Consider the following 13,942-nt stretch of genomic DNA (forward strand, 5'->3'; position numbering starts at 1 on the left):
AAAGAAAACACTATTAACTGTTTAGCTAATGACCAGGACACATCACTTTTTAAGATCACATAAATAATTAAAAGTAAACCAAAGAAGTAGAGCTTCTCTCCATCCCCAGGGACCTGGGAACAGAGGAACTTTGTAGAACTGAAGATAATAAGTGAACTTCTGAAGAAAATGGAGGCTCATTGTTCCAGAGACTTGCACTTTTAAATCTGAGCTTGAACGAGCATTGAGCTCTTCTCGTGTTGAATGAACCTCAAGAGGAGAATGGAAGCAATAGGCAGGTTGTTCGAGGAAATAACGGTGATCAAAACACGTCTCCATGAATTACCAGATCAGTGCTGAGTCCTAAGACAGCCGATGTCACTATCCATAAAGATATTAGATTATCCTGAGAGCAGTTATTATAGGAGAAAAAAAATCAACTGCTCCAATGTGAGCTGTATAACAATCAGGCAATTCTGAAATTTCAGCTGAGAGGAATTTAATTAAGGCTCTAACAGCTGATTCAACTCATTTAGATCTGCTGGCAATTGCTACTGGTTACATAAGAAACCCAAGAAGAAAGATTCCCATCTTTTCCTTATGCTGTGTTTAATCCTGCTGGTAGCCATACATAGGATCCTTTAGGTGCGTCTCTTAGATCACCCAGAACAGAATGAGCTGGGATCCTGGTTAAAAAGATAGGTTCCCAAGCCTCATCCCACATTTACTGATGCATACACTCCGGCGATCTAGGAGTCTGCATTCATTCACTCATTCATTTATTTTAATTGAAGTATAGTTGATTTACAATATTGTGTTAGTTTCAGGTGTATAGCAAAGTGATTCAGTTATTTATATATGTGTATTTTCAGATTCTTTCCCATTATAGGTTATTACAAAATATTGACCTATATAGTACCCTGTGCTGTACAGTGAATCACTGTTGTTTATCTATTTTATGTATAATGGTGTGTATCTGTTAATCCCATACTCCTAATTTATCCCTCCCCCCTCTTTCCCCTTGGAGTCTGCATTCTTAATCAGCCCCCAAGGAGAGGTTCTTATTCCTGCTAAAGTCTCATAATCCCACTACCTTCAGTAACCGCATTTAAGACAGTGCGTTCAAAGGAAGCAGGTGCTTTACTTTAACACCTGAAAAGCAATTCTTAGTTTCACTCTGCCAGTGGCCATCTGAGACCCCATGGCACTGAAGATAAAGTAGGTTTGGTCCACACCTGCTTTTCAGCAGTTTTATTGTAGAAGCTTGTTTGAATATACCATGCAGGGGAAATCTGGGGTGCAGTGTGACATCTGGTTTCAGCAGACTCTAGCTGTCTTGAACGAACTTTAGATCGGGTTTTGGTTCACAAAAAAGTCACGACTCAACTGCAAACTACTCCAGATAGAGCACATTTCAACTTAATATCAAGTCAGGGTTGTGGCTCAGACACCTTTGTTGTAGTTTCCAGCTCAATCAAATTCAGATCTACTTTTGGCTTCGAGCAGCAACTGAAGACACAAAATTACTCATGTGTAAGCCTGCTATCAGCTCTGCATTTGCATGCAGAGGCATGGAAGTGATGCTAACCGGTGATGCTATTTAAGCTAAATACGGACTTTAAGTCATTTTAAATTTCCTTCATGGACATTTATCTTATGTCCTTTAGAAGACTTTATATTTCAGGTGGAGAGAAATTGGCCTCCTGTTTGCTTTGTTTTTCTCCTGAAATTCATCTTCCTGAAGAGTTAATTACTCCCATTTTCTCCACCTAGGGAGTAAATCCCTGCTTATTATCTGGAATGTTTTCCGGTGTTTTGCACATGTGAAGTGTTTGTTTTAGGACCTGTTTCCCCCTTGGTTATAAAATCACTCAAAGAGCTAACCAGGGCCAGTCAAGCTGGAGCACAGGCAGCGTGAACTCTGCTTTCATTGTCGGTTTTGATAAATTTCATCTCTGATTTTTAATTTTACAATCCCTATTGTCTTGTCTCCAAGGAGAGGATCTGAGTAAACAGGCAACTCTCCTCTTTTAACTTTGAATTCTAAGTAAAAATTGATGCCAGTGCTGTCTTCTGAATTGAGTTCAGTTCAGCAGATATTTATTGAACTGGAATGTGGTGAACACTGTACTACAGCCGATGTGGGTCATGTTGTGTGAAAGGCTGGCCAGGCCAGAGATTCTATAATACAGGGCAAACTGAGCCCTTAATCCCCACCCCCATACAGATACACAATCGGTCTCTAAGTTGTATTGATTCCACCACTTTGGGATCCTGTGAGTTCATGCCCCCTCCCCATGCGGCCCTATGCCAGACTCATCCAGGTTAATGCAGCTGCCTCCTGACCCATCACTCTGCCTTCAGAATCTTTTAGGCACAAACCCTTTCTCTGCACTGCACTGGGAAGAAGTGTCCTAATACGTCAGACTGATTGTATCCCTCCCCTAATTAAAAATCTTCAGTAATCCCCATCTCCATCTGCCATGCTGGTATGGCTCATGGTTGGAAGTCAATTCCTTTAGAAACATATTTGGTTTCCTTGCAGAGCAGGAAGCTCTCTGCTCCAGTAGTATCCTGTGCCCACCCCAGCATGGCAGTTACCGCATTTATTATCTCATGTTATCTCATGGCCAGTGTGCTTTAACTCCTCTTCTCTAACCAGACTAGAAAGTCTGAGCACTGGGACCAGCCTGCACTGTTCACAGTTGTAGCCCCAGAGCCTCCTGCAGTGCCTGGCACAATGTAAAGCCCTGGACGCATGTGTATTGAGCTCATGAATGAACAAGCGAGAGAATTCAAGGGAAAAAGAGAATGCTCAAAACCGCGTTCCAGGGCTTCGCTGGTGGCGCAGTAGTTGAGAGTCCGCCTGCCGATGCCGGGGACACGGGTTCATGCCCTGGTCCGGGAAGATCCCACATGCCGCGGAGCGGCTGGGCCCGTGAGCCATGGCCACTGAGCCTGCGCGTCTGGAGCCTGTGCTCCGCAACGGGAGAGGCTGCAACAGTGAGAGGCCCGCGTACCGCAAAAAAACAAAACAAAACAAAATGCATTCCAGCTGGAGTATTAAGCTGCAGGGGAGAGACGGTATTTGAGCTGTACCTGGAAAGAGTGGGTAGGATTTCAGTCAGTGGAGATGATAAGGAGAGGAATTTCACGTAGAAGTAGTGCAGGCAAAGGCGGGGAAATGGGTGTCATTCAGGGTATGTGTGGTGAGAGTGAAAAGCATCATTGTGGCTTAGTATTGTGCATGTTTGTAGAGGTGTGAGTGTAGGTGTGTGTTAGGCATGTGTGTGTGTGTAGTTGTACGTGTGTGGAGGTGAGTGTATATATGTGTGTATTGTGAATTCAGGTAGGTACGAGTGTAGCTGTGTGTTCATGTATAGATGTATAAATATATGATATATATATGTGTGCATGTGTACGGGTTTGAATCCACTTATATATGGATTTTTTTCAGTAGTAAATACTGCAGTACTACATGATCCCCAGTGGGTTGAATCCACAGCTATGGAGGAACCATGGTTATGGAGGACCAACTATATCTTATACACAAATTTTTGACTGCGCGAAGGGTCAGTGCTCCTAAACCCCACGTTGCTCAAGGGTTAACTGTATACACATATGCACATACATATATATGTACATACATGTGTGAGTGTGTGTAGGTGTAAGCGTATGTGTGTTTGAAGGTGTAGATGTATATGTTTTAGTGTGAGGGTGTGTATAGGGTGTGCAAAAGAGAAATCAACAAAGTGATAGAAAGAGAGAGAGGACAGTGTATTGAGGTTGATGGGACCTATACTCTAGAGTCCATTAATGTAAGAGGAGTCTGACTGATTTTGTGGGCAGTATGAGTCATGGAAGGATTTGAGTAGAGGTAGATCTATGATTTTGGTGTTTAGATATACGTTTTTAGGGAGTGGCTTGGGAGAGAACAGTTGTGAGGTGATTTTAACTGTCTCTTGTAAGCATTTCATGAATAGATCAAATACAGTCAAGCACTCATACCTCTTTGAAAGGAGAGTCACAAACATCTATTAACCTCGTTTCTTCCAGCCTCTCGCAGCCTCTGTGACATCGCTATGGATTTAACCAGACCTTAAGGGATGAATATTAACTTATGACAGTTTCTGGAGATGAAATTATCTTTTCCTCTGAGAAAATATTGGCTGAACGTTTTGATAAGTAATCACTGCTCTGTCACAAAACACTTCCTAGGAGCTGAAGAGGAATTAGATTTCTAAAAGCACAGCATTTAAATTTTATTAGTAAGAACAGATTAAAAAATCATTACAAAGTTAATTTCCCCTTTCTCCACTTCTTTTAACAAAATCACTTTTCTCCATTAGAGGTCAATTATTTTTCTTTGTCCTCAAAACTTCAGTTTATTTGCTGAAAACATTTAAAGGTTTATCACCAAAATCCAGTTTATTTTGAAGATAAAGATTTTTTTTCTTCTCCCACACAGCCTAGTTGGGGGAATTTGGGACTGTTTTCAAGTCCAGAATTCATGATAGAGATAAAAATCATCTGCCCACACCTTCTTCTTGTGTATAGGGTGTTTATAAGAATGAAAATAGTGCTAAGAATAGTGCCTAATAATCTCTGGACCTAGAGGTTATCGTACTAAATGAAGTCAAGTCAGACAGAGAAAGACAGATGTCATATGATGTCACTTATATGTGGAATCTAAAAAAAATGATACAAATGACTTAGTTACAAGACAGAAATAGACTCACAGACATAGAAAAGAAATTTATGGTTGCCCAAAGGGAAAGAGAGGGAGGGATAAATTAGGAGTTTGGGATTAGCAGACACAAACCACTGTCATCGAATGTTACAGACTCTGCTAAGTGTGGTGTGTTCATTCATTCCATCAACACCTATCCAGCTGTGCCAGGCCCTGAGTTAGAAGCTGTGGACATAGAAACCAACTAATATACATATATATTAATATATATAATATAATATAATATATATATCCCTGCTAGACTGAGGAATCACAATCTAATGAGTGAAACATATACACAAACACATAGGTTGTTGAGGTATAATATTGTTAAGCAAATGAAAATTAGGTATTTAAATCAAATCAAGGATTTGTGAATGAAATGTTATGATGTCTGAGATTTCCTTCAATATAATATGGGAGGAGTGGTTGGGAGTATAAATGAAGCAAGATTGACCATGAGTTAGTCATTAATGAAGCTCGATAACGGGAAGATGGAGATACATTCTAGTATTTTACTTTTGTATGAGTTAAAGTTTTTCCATAATAAAAAAAAGAAAAAAAAGAATGGAGGGGGCAAGAAGCTTCCACTTTTGGGAAAGTTACACATGGACCCATGTTCATGATGATTTCTTCATTTCTTTTTCCATTCTGGATAACAGACTAGATTAACTCTTACGGCAAATCTCAACTCCTTAACTGGACCTGCGAGGCTTTGCGTCATCTGGCCCCTGCCAGCCTGGAGGGCTCTTCCTGCCTCTGCTCCCTCTACCCCCTCATCCTCTCATCTTGGATTTCCAGTCTCAGCTTAAGTGCCACCTCTTGGGGAAGACTTACGTGATTTCTTTCCCCCTTTTTCCAGTCTTAGACCCATATTTTATTTCTTCCTCCCAGTTTGTACGATGTATATTTTTATGGGTTATTTGACTCATGTTTGTCTTTCCAATTAGCATAAAAATTCCTTGCAAGTAAAAATTGTGCTGCTTGCACTACAGTACCCTTAGTGCCTAGCGCAGTGCTTGCACCTAGTAACCACTCAGTAAACATTTATGGAGTAAACACATCTCTATTAAGCCTGTCTACAGGCTCCAGACTCAGTTATGTAGTCCTTTGTAAATAGGAACATAGGAGGGGAAAGTGAAGGATGTCTGTTTCTCCCCTATCTGGTATATAAAATCCTGGAGTTGAGATTTTTGGCGTTTGGAACAGGAGCCTGTCAGACTCAGAGAAGGAGGTAAGAGCTCTCAGGATCTAGGGCAATGTTTACACAGCAGCTTCAGCTCCTAATCAAGTTTTCCCACCACCACTCGCTTTCACCCTCCTTGGCTGACCCATAGGTGCTTACTTAGATGTGTTGGGAAGGGAGAGAGGAACTCAGAGGAGATTCAGGAAGTTATTGCACTCTGGGAACTCATAAACCTTTGCAGCCTCTCTCTCCATGAGTCAGCCTTGGGCTGGAAGCTTTGCCTGCCTCCCATGGTGTAGGGTATGTGACATGGTCAGTGACATCACCAAAGATTCTGCTGGCTAAACGGGCTTTGCCTCTATTTATGTTACCTTGGGACTTAAGGAGCTGTCTCCGAAAGGAAGAAAGGGTCTTGGAGCAATAACATGATTACTGCAGATCAATTAATAGAAACACTAGTGGGAAAGCACCTTTGGATTCACATAGTTCCATGGTATAGCTCTGGATCCACCACTTACTAGCTGTGCAAGTTTGGGCAGTTTACATAACCTCTCTGTGCTTCAGTTTGCTGAAGTGTGACGCTGGAATAATAATCCTTACCACGTGGAATTTGTAGGATTAAACTAAGTGGTAATATTGGCACATTTCCCGACTACACAGACATGCCCAAAAGTGACATTATTATAAGTATAACATCAAATGCTGTGGTGGAGATGCGAGCAAAGTTCTCTGTTACCAGGGAAGACAGGAATGCTTTTACAGATTAGGTGCTATTCGAGCTGTATCTTAAATGCCACCTACAGTAATAAAATAATAGCGGCTGCCACGATGTTACAGGTTAAGTTCTGTGCTCAATGCTTCAAGGACATGTTTGGCTCATTCAAATCTCACTACAGTTCTGAAAGCATATCCTGTTGCAATCCACATTTTACAGATAGAGAAAGCAAAACTCAGAGAGGTTAAGCAACTTTCCCAAGGCTACTCAGCTAATGGATGAAGCCAGGATTAGCACTTAGTTCTGTGTGACTCCAAAAGCCATTGTCTTACCCACTGAACTGCCCAGGCTCTTTTGAAGGCTATGTTTGAGTTTTCTAAGGGAGATGAAAAAGAAAGAGATGAGTATAACATGTTCCAAAAGGAAGAGCTTGGATATCTCTTTATCTATTTGCATGTTTATTATTATTGGCTTGGTCTTTGTCCAGCAGCTGACTGATGGTTCCAACAAGGCAGGAATCGTTCTGTTTTATCCCTCATTGTTCCCGGGCTGGTGTCAGCACACACATAGCTGGTGTTCAGTAAATCTGTGTTGAATGAATTAAGAATTTGATGGGCTCCACATTCTCTCCAGCCTATGTTACATCACAGCCTGAGGAGATGAACGTGTTTGCTTGACCAAATTACTGTACTGCCCTTCCTAACTTAAAAAGGAAGGTATCAGTGAAGCTGGACAGTTTTGTAATTGGCCACACGGCATGTTTCTCTACAAGCAGCAAACATTTTCCAGTCCAAATGATGATGTCATCTTCCAGAGCACTGATTGCCTTCTCTCCTGCCACCTATCACCTCTCCTGGTGTCCAGCGTGTCTGAGTTCTCTTTAAGGGCCTGAGATTCATTTCTGGTGACACATTACAGGAGGAGAGGTGAGTGGGTCATATGAACACAGACAAGGCTGGACTTGGCACTTTGCTCTTCAGACGAGTTATTTTCCTTGAGGTTTGTGTTACAAATAAAGCGCTGCTCTGTGGTGTCGAGCAGTTGCACTTGGGAACGGGAGGAGGAAGCACAAAGTGCGGTGCTGGGGGCAGCTTTCTCCCAGTGTGTGTGCGAGAGTGCCAAGAAGCTGTCAAATAAAATTAAGGTTCAAAACATACAGCCTTCAATTTGATTTCACTAAGATGCCGACAGCTGCTCAGAGGGAACACAATCGATTCTGTTTTGACAGGTCTTGATGTACAGTAAGCAGTAAAAGTCTCCACTCTGTGCTGGATTAAGAAAAATTCACCTTAATTTCAACTTAAATAGAACCGTATCTGAGCTTGAAGGGAGGCTTCTCATCTGCTCACCTGCTCTACCCCCTTGTTTCTCCTGCCAGTCCTCCCTCTTTTTTGCCCTTGGACTTCATCTTCCTCTCCCCTTTCCTCTTTCTTTTTCTTAGCACTTTTAAAATCTCTCTCCCTCTCACTGACTCTCTTCTATACTTAAGAGGGAGAGTTTGGAGTCCTTACTATGTGCTGAGCACTGCCCTATATGCTTTTCTCGAATTGCCTTATTTAATTCCCACGACATCCTTATAAAGTAGGTGGAATTGTGTCTATTTACAGATGAGAAAACAGATGTTCATAGTGATTAAAAGCCTGCCTGGGGTTGTACAGCTAGTAAGTGGCAGATCTGGGGATTCAAGCCTAGACCTCTGATTCTAAAAGTCCTTGCTCTTTTCATGACATTAGTGGGCCTGAGCTCTGGCAGGACATCACAATCACTTGGGGATCTCCAGCGGCATCAGTGCTTTGTCACCACCCCCGTATTTATTAGTCTGGGGAGAGTCCAGGGCATGGGAGCGGCCCAGTATTCTGCTTTCCCTTTGTCCTCATCTTTCTTAGCATATAAACAGAAGTGTACGTTGAGGTAGGTAGCAGAAAAGCCCTGAAGATGATGGGGTTCTTCTCCCATACCTCTTACGGGGAAGGACTCACCTTTCTGGAAGCCAGTGGTGCCGGAAAGCACAGGTGTGTCTTTCTCTTTATACCAGGTGGGCAAGTGGGAGAACCACACCCTGAGCCTGAGGCACGCCGTGTGGCCCAGGTACAAGTCCTTTTCGGACTGTGAGCCAGACGACAACCATCTGAGCATCGTCACACTGGAGGAGGCCCCCTTTGTCATCGTGGAAGACATAGACCCGCTGACTGAGACGTGTGTGAGGAACACTGTGCCATGTCGGAAGTTCATCAGAATCAAGTGAGTCCAGGGATGCTGTCGGTTGAATGTGCCCAATCCTTTACAATAGCCTGTATCACTGATAACAGTGGTATCTCTACAATAATAATAGAATGTAATATAAAATATACTCTATTATAATAGGTGGGTATAAAAATAGATTTTTTTAAAAGACCTGGAACTACACCAGGTGGTTTGCATTCATTTGATTCCCACAACGGCAATACGAGGTGCATGGTTTTGCCCATTTAAAACATGATAAAAACTGAGTTATGAGAAGATTAAGAAGCACGTTCAAAGCCACTTAGCTAGTAGATGGAAGAGGCAGGACTCAAGCGCTTGTCCATCTGACTCCACCACCATATTCTTAACCAGTATGGTAAGTCAACCCTCCCCTTCAATATTTCCTAGAATAATTATTTCTTTTGTATTTTTCTGGTTGCTCCCTCCCCCAAACCATATCTACCACTTCCTTCCACCTCTCTTTTATTTCCCAGATCCAAACTTTTCAGAATTTTCAAAGCTTCTCTCCATTTTGGGGTCAACATCCACCTTACAAGTGACTTTCTGATGTGCTTAAGGTGGAGCTGATCTCCTGGGGATCTCCTAGGTCACCAGCAACAAACCAGCATTGCATCTAAGTCATTTCCTCTTTTATTACGATTGAAGAGGAACTGACATTTTTTATCAGATCCCCTGGTGAAGGGTTCTCCCTAATCTATAAACCCTTTGGAGATACATAAAGCTTCATGGCCAAGTCCAAGGCCCTGAATTTTGTCTTTGTAATGCAAACATAAACACAAATACCACCCTTGTGGAGGATTCACAAAAGGAAAAAGCCTACCGCTAGGTGGAAATCTTTTTTTTTTTTTTCTGAATATTTTCTGATTGCCTCCTTTCACCTGGACAATTTTTGCTTGCCCTTTAAGTCTTAAGCACTCCCTCCACAAGCTAGGTTAGTTCTCCCTACTTCCACAGTACCCTGGCTATGTCTCTATGTCTTAATCAGTTCAGGCTGCTATAACAAATTACCATGAGTGGGTGGCTTAAACAACAGACATTTATTCCTCACAGTTCTGGAGGCTGGGAAGTCCACGATCAAGGTGCTGGCAGATCTGGTGTCTGGTGGAGACCCTCTGGTTTGCAGATGGCTGTCTTCTCCTCACCTGGTAGAGAGCAGAGGGAGAGGAAGCAAGCTGTCCTGCTCCTTCTTATAAGGGCACTACTTCCATTTAGGAGGGTTCCACCCTCGTGACCTAATTACCTCTCCAAATACCATCACATTGGGGATTAGGGTTTCAACATATGAATTTGAGGGGAACATAAACATTAAGTCCATAGCACTCTCTAGCTGTCTTTCTCACTTGTTTTTATGGCTTACAGTTTGTCTGTATTTCCCCCAGAGTATTATCTGCCTAAATATAGGGAATGTGGCTTATTAATATTTGTGTCTTCAGTGACAAGCATAGAATATGACACCCCAATGTTGATGAAACTTGAACGGAGGGTGAATGGATACTTTTCCTCCCACATTGCAAATTCCAGCCTAAGTTCTTATTATACAAGATGCAAATCGCCGTGGCTCAGTGCTTTGGATAAAGATAATTTTTTTTTTCCGGTACGCAGGCCTCTCACTGTTATGGCCTCTCCCATTGCGGAGCACAGGCTCCGGACGCGCAGGCTCAGCGGCCATGGCTCACGGGCCCAGCCGCTCCGCGGCATGTGGGATCTTCCCGGACTGGGGCACAAACCCGTGTCCCCTGCATTGGCAGGCGGACTCTCAACCACTGCGCCACCAGGGAAGCCCAAAGATAATTTTTTAAGAATATGATTGCTAAGTGTATTATGAAGGTGCATTTTGGTTTGGAGAAATTTTTTTATCAATAAGCAGCATTTTTGGAGTTGAAATTCTTATGGATTATTCAGTAAATAATCATCAGCTTTTTTTGGAGTCATCAGCCTCTTTGGGGTTGAAATTCTGAATAGATTAGTCAATAAATAAATACGCATGAAACATAGTTTCTGTGTTAGTCACAGTGCTGGGCATGGGGGATGCGTCAATGAACCGGGAAGGATCTTGCAGTCAAGGGGTGCACACGGTTAAAAAACTGCTCAACTAATAAGGGAACAGGGCAGCTCCACATTAGGATAAACCCTGTGAAGGATCTGAATAAGGTGGTGTGATAAGGGAGTCACTTGAGGTATGTGGGGCTCCTGCAGCTCACACAGGTAAGATTTAAGGTGACATGTAAAGGAGGAGAAGGAGCCAAACATGTGAAGAACTAGGGAAGAGCCACCCAGCTAGAGGAGCAGGTGCAAAGGCCCTGAGGGAGGAAAGAGATTGGCGAGTTTGGGAAACAGAAGGAAGCCTAGTGCAGTACTTGGAAGTGATGAACTGGGGGAATGACAGAAGGGGTAATGTGGAAAAGTTGTCAAAGGAGGTTTTGACTTGGGTGGGTGTTCTTTGAGCAGAACTTGGTCAGATTAAGAAAGCAGAGTGGCTGGCACAAAGCAAAGAGTATAACCCCACTGGGGCACCTCTTTTATGATAACAATATCTTCTCTGATTCAACAGGGCCAATCAAGTAGGGCATCTTATGCTTCACACTCAGTCATTGGAGATTAAAGTCTTTAAAATCAGAAGACTTGGAGCCGAAAACAATAGATCACCAAGTGCTGAGTCACACTGGTCTGGAGGAAATGAACCTCCAAATAAGTTACTGTCTTTAAAAGAATTGACTTTTCAACTGAAGAATAGAAACAGATTAACAAGTTCAGATTCACAATTTGGGTTCCTGTGGGAGGGGGTGGCTTGCAATTTTCCTTTTCCCACTTGGTGACATGAGAATTGTACTGTGCTTCTAGGTGAAATTAAAGTCTTTGATTTACCTGAAAGCAATAGAAAATTACTAGGATCCAATCATCCCAACATTAACACAGTTTAGATCAACTGCATTTCCTAAAGGTAACATCTTTGAGGCAGGCTGATTGGTTCCAAAAAGGATTCCTGTTGGACAACATGATTGTGTTTGTTTTCTTGGTGATATTCTTTCAGGGAAAACCCTTTGTCTCTCACTTCTGGCAAATGGTGGGGTCTTGAGGGCACACATCATTCTTCTAAAAAATCAGGTAGTAGGAAATGGGCTGAGAAATCAGACTTTTCTTCTTACCTGTTAGTTGAGTGTTAAGACGTGAAGAGAAAATTGAGGAAAACTTACCTGTTTTGATCTGTAAGGATAAATGGCTATCCTGCCAGTTAATCCCCTAAACTGTCAAATCATTGGTGAAAAGAGAGGAAATATATTTTTAAGCACCTATGTGAGAGGTGCTTTAGATACCTTATTTAATATTTCCAACTATCCTGAAAGGTAAGTATCAGCCTTCTCAATGCACGAATAAGTAAACTGAGGTCTGTGAATGAAGAGACCCGTCCGAGTTTCCATGCTTGTCAAGGGCAGACCCAGGATTTGAAAGCAGCTCTGTCTGACTCGCAAGGCACATCCACTGGCCACACTGGGAAATTATACAGCCAGAGAATTGATGACTTATTGGATCCCTTTCCCCATATTTGTTTTTATGAGTCTCCCTTTCTTTTGGGTGATGGTGGAGAGCAGAGAGATGACATGGGCACCATTTCTCAGATGTCTGGGTAGTCGTCATACCCCCTCCTCCACACACACACACACACACACACACGCACACAAGGTTTGTGTTAACAACCAACAAAAGTTCCCAATATGGTCTGTGTTTCCAGATGTGGAAACACAGACCAAATGATGTTAGATAAACATCATTTTAGTGCTTAGATAACAATTCAGTATGTAGATGTGTCAACAATGGAATATTGAGGCAGCACATAGCCTATGAAATACGTGACTCAGCATCTGACCATGGTACTAATGGATGCCCCAGGGCAAGGTGGAACCAAGTGCAATGCCCAGAGAGGTCTTGATCTTCCTGTAGCAGTGGTTTAAATAGTTTTCGTTATCACTTGGGAAGACCCCTGTTTCCTTCCCTTTTAAAAGCACTTCTGGTTTTTCTGAGTGTCCTTTGAGTATGACTTTGTCAAGTAAATAAAGGAGAGTGGCTGACACAAAGCAACAAATGTAACCTTGGTAGATTATGATAGGTTTTACGACAGCAATGCCCTCTGTATTTTAATAGGGCTTTTTCCTGATCAAGGACATTGCTATTTAGTAGTGTCACCTCTTACACTGCCTCCACATAGGTAGGGAGGGAAAATGTTATGAATGAGCCTTCATTTGCAAGACGACTCGATCAAGAGACATTAAGTTCACAGACTCAGACACAGAGTAGACCCCAGGTCTCCTGATTCTTAGCTGATAATTCTTAGTTCTCCTCAGCAAGGAGAGTATCTTTCCTAAGTAAGTAAGGCATCCTTTCTTCTTCCCTTTGGTTGCCAACCTCTATTTTCAGTGAAAGGATAAAGCAAAACTCTCCTTGCTCTGAGAATTTCACATCTTCCTCTCCTCCATTTGCCAATAAGTTTTTATAATTCAGTTTAGATTAGATGACTAAACTCTGATCTAAAGAGGTTGTATGTGTTATAAGCTTTAAAAAAATAAGACTTAGTAACTCTCATCTGTATAATGGGGATCTGAATACTAACTAATTAAGAAAAATGTTGTGAAGATTAATCCAACAATTAGTATAAAGCATTTATCACAGTGCATAGCAAATAGTAATTACTCAAGAAATGTTACCTGTTGTCATGCTTATTGTCATAATTAAGAACACTTTCTACTGTTGCTGTCATAAACTCACTGAACATCCTTGTAGAAGCCGCTTCCTCATTTTGGGCCTCTATTTCCCATGTGAAAAATAGTAGAAGAGTGTAGATAATGACTGAACACATTTTCCAGTACTAATACTCTACCATCTTGGGATTTTCTCTACAGCAATTCAACCAATGAGGGCATGAATGTTAAAAAATGTTGCAAGGGGTTCTGCATCGATATCCTAAAGAAGCTTTCGAGAACAGTGAAGTTTACCTATGACCTTTACCTGGTGACTAATGGGAAGCATGGCAAGAAAGTTAACAATGTGTGGAATGGAATGATTGGTGAAGTAAGTTATCTTTCCATCCCAAGGG

At 42.1% G+C, this 13,942-nt stretch overlaps 1 protein-coding gene across 1 annotated transcript in view; it reads left to right on the top strand.

Moving 5' to 3' along the window:
• Positions 1-13,942, top strand: part of GRIN2A (glutamate ionotropic receptor NMDA type subunit 2A) — a gene marked incomplete at both ends in the record, with an annotated part of 362,339 nt that overhangs the window by 269,247 nt on the left and 79,150 nt on the right. The window contains 2 exons of the mRNA XM_082671041.1: positions 8,645-8,850; positions 13,749-13,917. Of these exons, the coding sequence (XP_082527167.1) occupies positions 8,645-8,850; positions 13,749-13,917 (375 nt within the window). The remainder of the gene's footprint in view (positions 1-8,644; positions 8,851-13,748; positions 13,918-13,942) is intronic.

Source organism: Grampus griseus, assembly GCF_964374135.1.
Source record: "Grampus griseus genome assembly, chromosome: 14".
Lineage (NCBI taxonomy): Eukaryota > Metazoa > Chordata > Mammalia > Artiodactyla > Delphinidae > Grampus > Grampus griseus.